This window comes from Culex quinquefasciatus, chromosome 1, assembly GCF_015732765.1.
Source record: "Culex quinquefasciatus strain JHB chromosome 1, VPISU_Cqui_1.0_pri_paternal, whole genome shotgun sequence".
Classification (NCBI taxonomy): Eukaryota; Metazoa; Arthropoda; class Insecta; order Diptera; family Culicidae; genus Culex; species Culex quinquefasciatus.
Genome location: NC_051861.1, coordinates 109,475,347 through 109,492,021, shown reverse-complemented (window position 1 = coordinate 109,492,021; position 16,675 = coordinate 109,475,347). Strand labels below are relative to the sequence as shown.

General features: G+C 30.1%; 1 protein-coding gene across 2 annotated transcripts in view; it reads right to left on the bottom strand.

Annotated features, from left to right (window-relative positions):
- The window catches only part of LOC6054008 (lachesin), a 223,424-nt gene that overhangs the window by 17,332 nt on the left and 189,417 nt on the right, over nucleotides 1–16,675 (bottom strand). For both annotated transcript variants that reach the window (XM_038266948.1, XM_038266949.1), the window contains exons 6-7: nucleotides 5,512–5,603; nucleotides 73–201 (exon numbers count right to left, since the gene is read on the bottom strand). In XM_038266948.1, coding sequence (XP_038122876.1) covers nucleotides 73–201; nucleotides 5,512–5,603 — 221 coding nt within the window. The remainder of the gene's footprint in view (nucleotides 1–72; nucleotides 202–5,511; nucleotides 5,604–16,675) is intronic.

The following is a 16,675-nucleotide window of genomic DNA, read 5'->3' as shown; positions in this document are numbered from 1 at the left end:
AAACTGTTAAAAAATAAATCAATTTAAGAAAAATAAGTTAAAACGAAAATTTGTTCAAATGAAGAAACTTACAGTGAATGCTCAGCGATATCCGCTTGGACACCGAGGGCGGAACGCCGTTGGACGCGATGCACAGGTACGAGCCCATCTCGCTGCGTGAAATCTTGGTCAGTTTGAGCACCTCGCCGCGGTACGAGTTCACTGGAAGAAGAAGAAACCATAGTTGAGGAAGCAGTTGAAACGGACAGATCAAATGACAAATTACTTCCTGCGCTGGGAAGGGGGTTAATGGGAGTGTCGACAGAATCACGTGCCAAAAGTGACTGTCCCGCGTCCCGGAATGGCTTGGACCACTTTTGTTTGCCTTTCCTAGGGTGCTTGGATGCTATTTCGACCTAAATGAACCTATTTTCGTCCTATTTGTACCTATTTTGGACCTATCATAAAAATCACCTTAAAAACATTTTCAATCGTGATTTGGAAAGATTTTATTTTAAATAGACCAATAATAAGTCACACCCCCCTAAAACATTCCACCCCGTTCAACGTGACGTGACCCGAGAGAGAAAAGGGGCGCTTTTGTGTGAGCAAATTGGTAGGATTATGACGTTGTTCGGCAGTGAAAGTGCTATAAATCAAAAAATCATCCGTTCGTATCATTTGATGTTCTCGGTTGGGCGCGAGAGAACGACGGGGAGTGGAAATCCCGACACGTTTTTTTTGGGAAGAGTACCCCTCTGTCGACGAAAAATACCATCATCAGCGCGCTGTCGAGGCTATAAATTATTGACTGCTTTGGCAGTCAAGACCGGGACTTGGGGGGTCTTAATCAAAGTTATTGGAGATAGTTACAAGAGACGTGTAAGAACATCTGCTAGACTTGGACCATATGTGGGGTGCCAGATGTCTGATGGTTTGCTAGAAAAATTGGTTCTCTCAAACTTTTCTTTTCCTTAACTATTTGTGTGGTTTTTTTTATGTTTGATAATTTTAACGACTAAACTATGATACAATCAAAATTGTTTGTAAAGTTATCAGGCTGACTCGAGATGGCCGTTTTGCATTTTTCAGAACAGTATTTTTTTGGATTGCCTAATTTTATTAACCTAAATATTAATTAATTATTTTTTAATTTTTTATATTATTTCAATCTAAATTTTATCTTAATTGAATCTAAATTTCATCTCAATTTTATCTTGCTTTGATCTTAATTTGATATAAATATTATCTAAATATTATCTAAATTCTATCCAAACTTTATCTAAATTTTATCTCAATTTTATCTAAATTTTGTTTAAATTTTATTAAAATTTTATCTTAATTTCTTCTTCATTTTATCTAAATTTTATTTTAATGTTATCAAAACTTAATCTAAATTTTATTTAATTTTTATCTGAATTTTATCTTCATTTTTATCTTAATTTTATCAAAGTTTTATGTAATTGTTTTCAAATTTTATTTAAATTTTATCTATATTTTATCTTAATTTATCGATTTTGTCTAAATTTCATCTAATTCTATCTCAATTTCACATAATTTTTTTCAGAATGGTGTTTAAATTTTATCTAATTTTTTCCTTAATTTCAATTTAAATTTATCTGAATGTAATCTTCATGTCATCTTAATTTATCTATTTTATTTCAGTTTGATCTCATTTTAATCTTAATTTTATCGAAATTGTATCTAAATTTTATCTAAATTTTATTTAAATTTTATATAAATTTTGTCTTAATTTTATTTTAATTTAATCTTAATTTTATCTTAATTTCAACTGAATTTTATCTAAATATAATCTCAATTTCATCTAAATTTATCTTTTTTATTGTAATTTTATTTCATTTTTATCCTATTTTAATCTTAATTTTATATAAAGTTTATCTAGATTTTATCTCATTTTTATCGAAATTTCATCGCAGTTTTATCTATATTTTATCTAAATTTTAAAATAATCTAAATTTAATCTAAATTTAATCTAAATTTAATCTAAATTTAATCTAAATTTAATCTAAATTTAATCTAAATTTAATCTAAATTTAATCTTAATTTAATCTAAATTTAATCTTAATTTAATCTAAATTTTATCTAAATTTTGTCTAAATTTAATCTAAATTAAGTCTAAATTTAATCTAAATTTAATCTAAATTTAATCTAAATTTAATCTAAATTTAATCTAAATTTAATCTAAATTAAATCTAAATTTAATCTAAATTTAATCTAAATTTAATCTAAATTTAATCTAAATTTAATCTAAATTTAATCTAAATTTAATCTAAATTTAATCTAAATTTAATCTTAATTTAATCTAAATTTAATCTTAATTTAATTTATATTTAATCTAAATTGAATCTTAATTGAATCGAAATTTAATGTAAATTTAATCTGAATTTAATCTTAATTTAATCTAAATTTAAATTTAATTTAATATAAATTTTATATAAATTGAAATTTAATTCAATCTTAATTTAATCTAAATTTAAATTTAATTTAATCTAAATTTTATCTTATTTTTATCTAAATTTTAACTGAATTTTATCTAAATTTTATCTGAATTTTATATTTATTTAATCTAAACTTTATTCTGATTTTATCGAAATTTAATCTTAATTTTATCTTAATACAATCTTAATTTTATTTTTTCAAAATTTATCAAAAAATTATCTGATTTTTTTAAATTTCATTTGAATTTCAGCTTCGTTTTATCCTGTTTTTACAAAAAAATCTTAATTTTTAGCTTAATTTTTTCTGAATTTTATCTTAAGTTTATCTTAATTCTATCTAAATTTTATCTTAATTTTAGCGAAATTTTATCGAAATTTCATTTAAATTTCATTAAAGTTATATCAAATTTTAGCTAAGTTTCATCAAAGTTATTTTTTTGCTTAATTTTATCTTTATTTTATTTTAATTTTATCTAAAGTTTAAATAAATTTTATCTTATTTTTATCTCAATTCTATCTAAATTTTATGTTAACTTGATCTAAATATTATTTAAGTTATTTCTTTGTTTATCTTATTTGATCTAAATGTAATCTTTGTTTGGGAAAAATTGTATTTTAATTATTCTAAATTTCATCTAAATTTTACTTAAATAATTTAAATAAAAATAAATTTTATCTAAATTTTTATTAAGTTTCAGCTACATTATATCAATTTTTATCCCATTAAATTTTAAATTATATTAAAAATTATTATAAATTTTCCAAAATTGTATCGAATTTCTTATCTTTCCTTCATCTCGATCTTAATTTATCGAAATATTTATAAAAAAAATATTAATCATATTTTAACAATTTCCCCCCATGTGTCATAATATTGTTTTCGAAATCTGATTAAATTTTTCGTTACCTCTAACTTGCTTCTGCTTCTTCTGAACATGATATAAATCCTATTTTAACGTAACTTTATTTTAATGTTAGTAAAACACTATTCAAATATCTATCATTTCAATTTTCGTTCAATGCATAATTAGACCTATGTTTTCAATGTTATCCGAATTCAATTCAATTTTGCTAAATTTTTGTAAAATTTCATCTAAAGGTTATTTAAAATGCATCAAAAATATTTCAAAATCGAAAAATATTGCAATTGATTGAAAATAATTGAATGCATGCTTTCTGAAATACTTTTTTTTAAGTTATACAGAAATTTATACAGTATGTAAAAAAAGTATTTACACCCCTTGGGCACTATGCACATTTTGTGATGAAACATGTAAAAAATTTAAAGTTTGACAGGAACCTAGGACTACGTTTTGTTCAGAAACTCATGCCAAACATTTTGCTTCAAAAGCTCATGAAAAGATGATTTCTATAAAAGTTATATAACAAATACTATTACGAAAAAAAAGTTTGTACACCTTTCGAAAATTTACATAAATAATGTTATTTGTTGACAAATCACCATAAATCCAGTCTCCCAACTCCAAATAGGCATCCTTGACTGAAAAATAATTTGGATTGAATATGAAGTTTACTAACTACTTAGTATAAAAGTTTATATAACTCTGGAAATTCTATAGAAAACTTATCTTAACTTAATTTTGAAATCTTCTAATTCAACTAAATGTCAATATATTACCATAGAATTGCAAAATAAACATTTGCGAGTGGGTATAACACCGTTTTGAGGGTCTTTGTATCGCTAGAATAGATTTTTCGTTGGAATTTCGTAACAACCCGGAATTACGTCGTCGGAAAATCAGCCGGCATCCGAACCGGTCCACAATTCACAAGTCAACCTATGTGGAATCGGAAAGGGCATAAAATTTCCGATCTTTTGATACCCAAACATCTAGGTTTTCTTTAAAACCTACGTTTTTAAATACCTGGGCAAATAGTAAGTTTGATCCACGAGAACAAAAATTACGAAATTCCATACATTTTTGACAGGTTGCTCAAACGAAACCATAACAACGTTTTTGCTTAGGTATTTAAAAACGTGGGTTTTATAGAAAACCTGGATGTATGGGTATCAAAAGATCGGAAATTTTATGCCCTTTCTGATGCCACATAGGTTGACTTGTGAATTGTGGACCGGTTCAGATGCCGGCGGATTTTCCGACGACGTAATTCCGGGTTGGTACGAAATTCCAACGAAAATCTATTCTATCGATACAAATACCCCAAAACGGTGTTATACCCACTCCAAAATGTTTATTTAGCAATTCTATGGTAATATATTGACATTTAGTTGAATTAAAAGTTTGCAAAATTAAGTTTAGATAAGTTTTATATAGATTTTCCAGAGTTATATAAACTTTTATACTAAGTAGTTAGTAAACTTTATATTCAATCCAAATTATTTTTTTAATCAGTCAAGGATGCCTATTTGGAGTTGAGAGACTGGATTTATGGTGATTTGTCAACAAATAACATTATTTATGTTAATTTTTCGAAAGGTGTACAAACTTTTTTGCACCTTTTTATTTTCGTAATAGTATTTGTTATATAACTTTTTATAGAAATCATCTTTTCATGAGCTTTTTGTAGCAAAATGTCTGGCATGAGTTTCTGAACAAAACGTAGTACTAGGTTTCTGTCAACATTAAATTGTTTAGATGTTTCATCACAATATGTACATAGTGCCCAAGGGGTGTAAATACTTTTTTTACATACTGTACATTCGTACTAGAAATAGCCAAAAAAATATTTACCTCCCCTCTCTCTTTGACCTTGGTGAGAGTTGAGAAAAATAAAATGGAAAACAATACATTTCCTATATTTTGTGTAACAATCAAGACAGAAATTGCTTAATTTTCTTAAAAAAAGTCTAGGAATTGCTGGTTTTAACTTAGCTTTAAGTCCAACCACCTTCTCTTTCTCTCCAAAGTCCTCTCAACTCCCCGCTTTCAATTTGCTTTGTTTTCCGCTGAGCAAATTTACCCCAGACAAATAACGCTTTCCCCCATTCAGGACTCCTTGGAGCATTGCAATCTCGTCTCCTCTTGAATTGAGAAGTGCTGCTGCAATTGCTGGGAGTTGCACTCATTTGAATCTGGGAAAAGAGACTCACCCAACTGCTTCGTACCGGCCGCATCCTTGAGGACGATTTCCGTGGTGTCCTCCCGGCGCCACGTTACAACCGGTTCCGGATATCCTTTGGCTCTGCAATGAGAAATTGTGTAAGTAAATAGAAAAGGAGGTTTTTATTGTTTGGTGTGTGTTTCAAGAGGAGTTATTTTTTTTGGCAGTGAATTGTGGCATTTTGTTGGTGTTTTCTGGGTTTTTGGTTAGCTTTGCAAGGATGTCTCAATTGTGTACTTAATTTAATTACAGCGTTTTACGAGAAACTGCTCATTAGCTGTCTTTTTTGTAGGTTAGTAGATGCTTTTGACTTTTTGCACAGCTTAAAATCATGAGACACAAGATTAGTTTATGAATTATATTCAACATGAATCAATTATATCAAAAAACATAATTAAAAAAAAACGAAATAGATACATTTTCAAACATAAATATTTTTTATAGATATTTTATATTTGAGCAATTCTTTACATTTTTGAAAATTGACTTTTTATGGTTTATCGAATGAAACTTTTCTCGATTCGATTCCAATTTTGTAATTTTGCATCATTGGTTTCGCCATAAAAGTCTTAATATTGATTTGGGGCTACATTTTATCAAAATGTTATGTATTTTATTATCAATTTTATCTTTACTTTATCATAAATTAAATTTGATGTAAATTTTACAAATATTTTATCAGAATGTTATCAAATTTTAAATAATTTTTTTACTTCATTTTATCTAAATTTTATCTTAATTTAATCGAAATTTTATCAAAATTTTATCTTTTCGCCATCTCTGAAACATTATTAGCAGTTGTTGTAATACTTTAATATCGTTGCTTTTAAACGAATAATATACATTGGCGCTCACACAGCCAAATAAAAACGGTACATCTGAATTTTATCTTTATTTTATATTAATTATATCTTATTTTTTATAAATTTCATCTTAATTTTATCTTTATTTTATATAAATTTCATCTAAATTTTATCTAAATTTTATCCTAATTTTATCTAAATTTTATCTTAATTTTATCTGAATTTTATCTTAATTTTATCTAAATTTTATCTAAATTTTATCTAAATTTTATCTAAATTTTATCTAAATTTTATCTAAATTTCATCTAAACTTTATCTCAATTCTATCTAAATTTTATCTAATTTTTTTCGAAATTTCTGGAGTTTTTTTTTGAAAAGGTCCAATAAACCAAATTTTCAATTTTTGCTTTTTGGGTGTTTTTAGAACCGCCTTGAGTCAGGGGTATTGAAAAACACCCAAAAAGCAAAAAAATGAAAATTTGGTTTATAGGACCTTTAAAAAAAAACTCCAGATTTTTTCTAAATTTTTTCTAAATTTTATCTGAATTTTATCTAAATTTTACCTAAATTTTAATTAAATTTTATCTTAATTTAATCTAAATTTTATTTAAATTTTATCTAAATTTTATTTAAATTTTATCTAAATTTTATTTAAATTTTATCTATTTTTTTCATAAATTTCATATTAATTTTATCTTAATTTTATATAAATTTCATCTTAATTTTATCTGAATTTTACCTTAATTTTATCTAAATTTTATCTAAATTATATCTGAATTTTATCTTAATTTTATCTAAATTTTATCTAAATTTTATCTAAATTTTATCTTAATTTTATCTTAATTTTATCTTAAATTTATAGAAATTTTATCTAAATTTTATCTTAATTTTAACTTAATTTTATCTAATTTTTATTTAAATTTTATCTAAATTTTATCTAAATTTTTTCTGAAATTTACCGAAATTTTATCTAAATTTTATCTTAATTTAATCTGAATTTAATCTAAATTTAATCTAAATTTAATCTTAATTTAATTTAAATTTAATCTTTATTTTATTTTTATTTAATCTTAATTTAATCTAACTTTACTCTAAATTCAATCTAAATTTAATCTTAATTTTGTTTAAATTTTATTTTTATTTTATCTTTATTTTATTTAAAATTTTTCTAAATTCTATCTAAATTTGATCTAAATATTATCTAAACTTAATCTGAATTTTATCTAAATTATATGTAAATTTGATCATATTTTGATCACAGGAGGCTGAATAAGCAAAAAATCATAAGGCCGATGCAAATATTCAAAAAAGTTTTTGTCCCTCGGCCCTGGCCGAGGTCAGGGGGTAAAAAAAAATAAAAAATATAAAAATTTTAATAACAAGCCATAGTCTTCACATTTAAATGAAAAAAGTGTTTTAAAATGCATTTTACACTAGTTCAGTTGTTTTGCAATCATTAGTTTTCAAAAATCTAAGATTTGACAAAAACAAAAATTGTATCGAAAAAAAAGATTTTGCATCGAAAATTTTCAAAAAATCTTATGATTTTTTAATAAACCCAAACATGCTAAAAATGATTTTAAACGCAGGAGAATGTATTTTAATTTGATTTCAGCTGGTTGCACTTGAATTTTCATTGAAATTTTGAAGTTTATTGTAAAAATATTTTTTTGCCCCCTGATTTTTCGGGCCAATTTTGAAGGGGGGGTGACAAAAACTTTTAAAAATATTTGTACCAGCCTAAAACGTCAACAAACAAAAAAAGGCAGAACAAAGTTTGTCGGGTAAGGCTTGTTTAAAATAAATTTGATCTAAATTTAACCTTAATTTAATCTTAGTTTAACCTAAGTTTTATCTGATTTTTGAATTTCAGTTTCATCGAAATTGTGTGAGTGTAAATTTTTTTGGAACATGTCATTTTATGGGAAATTTAATCTTCATTGAATTCAGAAGGGTCATTTTTTCATTTAGAACAAAATTTTTCATTTTAAAATTTCGTGTTTTTTTAACTTTGCAGTGTTGTTTTTCAGAGTGTAAAAATGTTCAAAAAACGGACCTCGGATTCGTGATCAGGGACAAAAGTTACCCTTAGGACAAAGTTTCACGCAAATCGAAGAGGGGTCGGAGCAACTGCTGTGTGAGTTGGCGAAGAATTACCCACCTTTTTAAAATGTTTAAATTTTATAAATATAAAAAAATCATTTGAAAAAAGTTGGAACATTTACTTCTATTCATTTTTCAATTAAAATTTATGTCTAATTTACTTTAAAACATTAGATTTGATTGCTATTTTAACTTGATGAAGCCGCAGAGACAATACATTGAAAATGCACATTTAATGTGAACGTTTAATACAGGGAGCTGAACAAATTAAAGGGCCGTCTTTTATCAAAGATTTCATATAAAAAAGTGTAATTAGCCATCAAGAAGTGTTGAAATTTACAACAGTTTTTCTTTCCAAAATTCGTATTTTTTCACAGTTCAGGTGAATTTAACAAATTTAGTTTTCAGTCAGCTCCTATTGGCATGCAAATATTAAAACATTCCATAAATTTTGGCAAATTTAAAGAATAATCGTAACAAATATGCTCAAAAAATAATTTCAAACTCAGTTTTCGATCTGTTTAAAACAAATATCTAAAATCAAGTTCATAGCCAAGTCAGACTCCATTACCAGAGTGAAGTCGGTTTCCAATCCCCGCTTGTGTCAACACCCCCGTCCAGACAAGTCCGGAATTAAAGATGTACAATTGTTCCATTATCCCTTCTCCTTCAGCACTTTTCCCGGCATGATCCTGGAAAACCATCCATTCCACCGTTCCGAACAGACACTCAATCAGAACTGGGGCGTCCAATCGAATCGACTATGATTTATCATTTTTCAAAACCTTTTTTTTTCTTCGCTGGATTGCTCGACAGTGCTGCCAGTCTGCCATCCTGACGGTTTCGAAACTTGCGCTCAAATGGATTCCGTCACATGAAACAGACTCGTTGAGGGCCGGGGACGGAAGCCGGCTGATCCCGGCTGCCGCCGGTTATGGACAGACTGGACAGAGTGGTCGAGTCAGGATTTTTTTTTGTTCAGCTGGGGAGCAAAAACTAGGACTGGATGTTGACGGCCGGAATAGGCGTACCTTAGGGGGCTTAGTGGCCGGCTAACATAATGCCTCTAATGACTTGATTTGCGTAGGGGGAAGGTGGGGTGAAGTGGTCCTTTTGGCTTTTGGAGTTATTAAGTCTTTTTCAAAAATGGTAAAAAGAGAAATTTAAAATTCAAAATCAAATTTACCAACTAAAAAAATAAAGTTGTTGAACCCAAAAGTGAACCTATAATGTTGGTATGCCAATCATCAACATCGGTAGAGTTTGCACACTCGAAAGTCCCGCGGGCTTGACTGACTGACTCGTCCAACCTCGATGAAGCGCTTTGAAGATCGTGGAGGTGGAAATAAAAAACGGAGCTCGTCCTGGTTGGATTATGGCCAGCAGTACAAAAGGCAGCTTGGCAGGCCCCCGGAAGGAAACAATTATTGATTGGGAAGTGATTGCCTTTGAAGAGGGGTGACTTGTTTAGATAGTTGATTTTTTGCTTGGATGCACTTTGAATTACTTCTTCGATGCCAATCTGTCAATGTGTCAAGAAGAGATGAAGAGATGAAGAGATGAAGAGATGAAGAGATGACGAGATAAAGAGATGAAGAGATGAAGAGATGAAGAGATGAAGAGATGAAGAGATGAAGAGATGAAGAGATGAAGAGATGAAGAGATGAAGAGATGAAGAGATGAAGAGATGAAGAGATGAAGAGATGAAGAGATGAAGAGATGAAGAGATGAAGAGATGAAGAGATGAAGAGATGAAGAGATGAAGAGATGAAGAGATGAAGAGATGAAGAGATGAAGGGATGAGGAGATGAAGAGATGAAGGGATGAGGAGATGAAGAGATGAAGGGATGAGGAGATGAAGAGATGAAGAGATGAAGAGATGAAGAGATGAAGAGATGAAGAGATGAAGAGATGAAGAGATGAAGAGATGAAGAGATGAAGAGATGAAGAGATGAAGAGATGAAGAGATGAAGAGATGAAGAGATGAAGAGATGAAGAGATGAAGAGATGAAGAGATGAAGAGATGAAGAGATGAAGAGATGAAGGGATGAAGAGATGAAGAGATGAAGAGATGAAGGGATGAGGAGATGAAGAGATGAAGGGATGAGGAGATGAAGAGATGAAGAGATGAAGAGATGAAGAGATGAAGAGATGAAGAGATGAAGAGATGAAGAGATGAAGAGATGAAGAGATGAAGAGATGAAGAGATGAAGAGATGAAGAGATGAAGAGATGAAGAAACTTTTAAACCCAGGTCCTAAAATGCATTCTTATGAGTTTCACAAGTAAGCCCATTCTTCCAAATCACAAAAAAAGTTAGTCTCACCAGTCAAGTTTAAGGAAGATATTAAATTCTCCCACTAGTAGCAGCATCATCAGAAAACAGTTGAAAAGTTGAATTGATATAAAGAAACCTCCAACCAAAGTTGGATGGACTTTTTGTTCCCTTCTCCAAAAAAAGAAGCTGCATTTCACGGGTCCAACTTTGGCCTCCAGGTATTCACGGCTGCGAGTGCCACCAGTTTCGGCAAATACCAATATAGACTCACCCAAGCTTTCCCGAAAAGAACAGGGGAAAAAACAAAAGACTCACCTTCCACAGGACTATAAAATCCAACGACGGTGGCGCGAAAAACGAAACTCCACTTTTCACATCATCACGATTATGGGGCTTCGAGCTTGGCTTTGGCTTTCGGGAAAAGGACCAATCCAAAGGGAAGAAGAAGAAGAAGTAGCTGGCTCGGAAAGTTTTTCCTTGTTTTTCCGAGCGACAACGACTTGTAGCAGGAGGAGGAGGAAAAAAAGGACAACTGGGAAATAGTAGAGCGAGGTGCTACTTTCATAAAGATTTTCACGACCGGATTGGCTGAAGCTTTGGGGAAAAGAAGTTTTTTTTTCGATGGGGAGGGGAAAAGGTATTAAAGTTTCGCTTCATCACCGTCACACACGTGTTTATTATGAAATATTAACTGACGGAAAACAAGATCTGGGTGACGGGTGAAAATATGTTGCAGAGACTTGAAAGAATGGAAAGTTTGCGACATCTGTTGGAAGACCCTTTTTTCGTTGAATGTTTTGGAATGATTGGTTAGTTTTCTTCGATTTTGCATCTCTTCATCTCTTCATCTCTTTATCTCTTCATCTCTTCATCTCTTCATCTCTCCATCTCTTCATTTCTTCATCTCTTCATCTCTTCATCTCTCCATCTCTTCATCCCTTCATCCCTTCATCTCTTCATCTCTTCATCTCTTCATCTCTTCATCTCTTCATCTCTTCATCTCTTCATCTCTTCATCTCTTCATCTCTTCATCTCTTCATCTCTTCATCTCTCCATCTCTCCATCTCTTCATCTCTTCATCTCTTCATCTCTCCATCTCATCATCTCTTCATCTCTTCATCTCTTCATCTCTCCATCTCTTCATCTCTTCATCTCTTCATCTCTACATCTCTCCATCACTTCATCCCTTCATCTCTTCATCTCTTCATCTCTTCATCTCTACATCTCTCCATCTCTTCATCTCTTCATCTCTTCATCTCTTCATCTCTTCATCTCTTCATCTCTCCATCTCTCCATCTCTTCATCTCTTCATCTCTTCATCTCTCCATCTCATCATCTCTTCATCTCTTCATCTCTCCATCTCTTCATCCCTTCATCTCTTCATCTCTTCATCTCTTCATCTCTACATCTCTCCATCACTTCATCCCTTCATCTCTTCATCTCTTCATCTCTTCATCTCTACATCTCTTCATCTCTTCATCTCTTCATCTCTTCATCTCTTCATCTCTTCATCTCTTCATCTCTTCAACTCTTCATCTCTTCATCTCTCCATCTCTTCATCCCTTCATCTCTTCATCTCTTCATCTCTTCATCTCTTCATCTCTTCATCTCTTCATCTCTTCATCTCTTCATCTCTTCATCTCTTCATCTCTTCATCTCTTCATCTCTTCATCTCTTCATCTCTTCATCTCTTCATCTCTTCATCTCTTCATCTCTTCATCTCTTCATCTCCTCATCCCTTTATCTCTTCATCTCTTCATCTCTTCATCTCTTCATCTCTTCATCTCTTCATCTCTTCATCTCTTCATCTCCTCATCCCTTTATCTCTTCATCTCTTCATCTCTTCATCTCTTCATCTCTTCATCATTTAAAATTTTTGAAACGTTGCTTAAACAGTTCTCCTCTTTTGCTTAAACCGAGTATCACTATTTAATTAGTGCTCAAAAATATCTCGCAATCTCACCAGCAAATTTGCTGCCAATTGTGAAACAGTTGTTGAAAGTGTGCACACGAACGGGCCCGGAAAATTTGCATGAACGATTTTTCGGGAAAGTGTTGCTCATGCGGACATTTATTTATATTTTTTCTGTGTACTGTGCAACTTATAATAATATCAACACAACCGACCTGGCCGAATATCTCTCCGAGGTTCGAGTATGACCGCTGGCTGTGCCCATCCATCAGTTTTGGTTAACCCTTGGCTTATCATTGATTTGTATTTTTTTTAATTTTTGACATAATTTCTGTTCCGACATAATATTAGAAATAGTCAAAATATTTGTGCTTGAAATAAAAAATTGACAAAAATATTTCAAAGTTTTCCCAAAAAATCCTGTTTCAAAAATTGTATTCTGACAACCAAACAAACAAACCCCCTTCAAATTCTGCAACTCCAAAACCCCTCATATTCATCTGGCGTCGTTCACAACTCGTTCGAGCATCAATCTGCACTGTGAGGGAAGCAGAAAAGCAGTTTGCGCCATTGAAAATATCTATCTAATAACGAGCCGTACGTGAGCAGCAGTTTCAATGTTGGACTTTTTCCCGGGCGTAGAGATATTTTGAAAACATTCACATTCCCAGTTTGGCTGATGCACCAAACTTGACCAACTCTCCCGGACTGGGAGGCAATTCCAGCCTGGAACCGGTGGCATGACTAGGATTTATCTAGGTTAGCGGAAAAAGTTGTGTTTTTAATTGGGCAGATCCGGTGGTTGTATCTAACTGGTACAGTTATGTGGTGTTACTTTGTTCTTACTAAATAATTATTTCACATATTTTTTTCCAAAATACCAAAAATAAAAAAAATAATTTGTCATATGGATATCAAACGAATTGAAATTTCGTATGCTTTTTCAAGTTATTTGAGCTTTTTTTTGGAAACACAAATTACCTTATTTTTTTCGAAAATAACGATATTTTCAAAATCAAACATATTGCAAACATAAAAAATCAGGTATTTTCGAAAAAATACGTTTTTTGCTGTAATTTTAATATTTAAAAAAAAAATAATTACAAATTAAAAAAAAACCTAAATTTTGCTTCGTTTGATACCCATATTTCAAATCTTGAAAATTTGAGTTTTTTCGAAATATATGGTATTTTTTCATTTATTTTTATTTTACAAAAAAGAGCATAAATAAAGTAAAAAGCATACCTCGTTTCATAACCATATTGCAAAATATTGAGTTGTTTCGAAAAAATACGGTAATTTGTGAAAATTTTAGTATCTTAAAAAAAAAAAAATAAGAACTCTAATAAAGCGAAAAAAGGATACCAGATTTTACTTTGATTGATAACAAAATTGCATATTATGAAAATTTGAGTACTTTCGAAAAAATACGGTAATTTATGAAAATTTTAGCATTTTCCAAAAAAAAAAAACTCTAATAAAATGACAAAAGATACAAGATTTTGCTTTCTTCGATACCCATATTGCGATTTATGAAAATTTGAGTACTTTCGAAAAACCGGTATTTTGTGATTTTTTAGTATTTAAACATAAAAATCTTTTAAAGTGACAAAGCATGCCAAATTTCGCTTCGTTTGAAACCCATTTTGCAAATTATGAAAATTTGAGTACTTTCGAAAAATACGGAATTTTGTGAAAATTTTAGTACTTTACAAAAGACTCTGATAAAGTGAAAAAGCAAACTAAATTTTGCTTCATTTGATACCGATTTTGCAAATTATGAAAATATGAGTACTTTCGAAAAAAATACGGAATTTCGTGAAAATTTTAGTATTTTACAAAAGACTCTGATAAAATGAAAAATCAAACTAAATTTAGCTTCGTTTGAACCCATACTGCAAGTCTAAAAAAATGAGTATTTTCGAAAAATAATGTATATTGCAAATTATGTTATTTTGAGTACCTTCGAAAAAAAAAGATAATTTATGAAAATTGTAGATTAAAAAAAAACTCTAATTAAGTGAAAAAGGATACAAAATTTTGCTTCGTTTAATACCTCTATTGCATATTTTGAAAATTTGAGTATTTTCGAAAAAATACGATATTTAGGGAAAATTTTATTATTAAAATAACTATTTTTATTTGAAAAACCAAGCCATTTCACTTTCTTTGAAACTCATATTGCAAATGATGAAAATTTGAGTATTTTCTTAAAAATACGTTTTTTTGTGAAAATTTTAGTATTTAAAAAAACTCTCTTAAAGTAAAAAGGCAAGTTAAATTTCCGTTCGTTTGATACCCATATTGCAAATTTCGAAAATTTTAGTACTTTCGAAAAAATACGGAATTTTGTGAAAATTTTTGTATTTCAAAAAAAAACTCTTAAAGTGAAAAAGAAAGCCAAATTTTGCTTCGTTTGATACCCATATTGCAAATTATGAAAATTTGAGTACTTTCGAAAAAATACGTTTTTTGTGAAAATTTTAGTATCTTCCAAATAAAATCTTTTACTATGAAAAAGCAAGCCAAATTTTGCATCGTTCTAACAAATAATGATAATTTGAGAACTTTCGAAAAAATACGGCATTTTGTGAACAATTTTGAGTACATATTTTACTTTGAAACTTACTACCTTAAAAAAATATTCTTAGTGAAAGTATTGAAAATTTATGCATATCATGTTGAACCTATCGATTTTAGAGAGATTTTAAAAATGAGGTATCGTTCGTCATAGGCGATAAGATTATCGCCGATAGAATTATCAAAATAACGATAACGATAGATTATCGTTTTCGTCTCAACCTTGTTAAATATATTATTCATTTTTTTAATGAAGTTCGCAAAAAATTGAAAACAAAATTTTACACTCAAAACAAAAATATAAATCCATTTTCATGTCTCAAAGCTGATGATGAGAGGAGACAAAAGACAAAGGGACAAAGAGACAAAGAGACAAAGAGACAATGATACAAAGAGACAAAGAAACAAAGAGATAAAGAGACAAAGAGACAAAGAGGCAAAGAGACAAAGAGACAAAGAAACAAAGAGACAAAGAGGCAAAGAGGCAAAGAGACAAAGAGACAAAGAGACAAAGAGACAAAGGGACAAAGAGACAAAGAGACAAAGAGACAAAGAGACAAAGAGACAAAGAGACAAAGAGGCAAAGAGACAAAGAGACAAAGAGACAAAGAGACAAAGAGACAAAGAGACAAAGAGAAACAAAGAGACAAAGAGACAAAGAGACAAAGAGACAAAGAGACAAAGAGACAAAGAGACAAAGAGACAAAGAGACAAAGAGACAAAGAGACAAAGAGACAAAGAAACAAAGAGACAAAGAGACAAAGAGACAAAGAGACAAAGAGACAAAGAGACAAAGAGACAAAGAGACAATTTGTCAATAGACAATTGACAATTTGTCAAAGAGACAAATATTTTGTTGAAATTCGAATCAGTCTAGTAATTTTCAAACTTATGCTACTGTCGGTGAATAGTTCATGGAATTTTTATGTGTCGCAAAAAATTCATCATTTTATCAACACAAACAGAATTAGCTTGTTAGTGCATGGTTGAACGATCAATCGATTTCATTTCGTTACTAAAGCAGAACATCAATTTCCAGTCGAGCCAACATTTAGAATTTGAATGACAAATTAGCGATGGATTCCGGCAATCGCACATTTAGAGCATTATATTCAATGGCATTGTATTAAATCGATGCAGATGAAATCACGTGCTTTGCATAACCAAACAATTTAATTTGCTGCAATTTAATAAAGTTGTCGGAAACAAATCCGTGATTCCAGTTCCCACTTTATGAAATAAACAAATCTTCACTTTTGACGTTTCCTCCTTCCTGTTACACTGGTCAACAACCGAGCGGATTCTTCGCGCTGTCATAAATATTTTTACTTTCATTTATCATAAACACTGTGTGCGCGCGCCAAACAAAAACAAAAACAACAATACCGCCACTTGCACTAGAGTGGGATAGTAAAAAAGGTAGAACCTCTTGCGCGTTGTCTTCCGGCCGTAAACTCCGGAATACTTCCCGGAATACC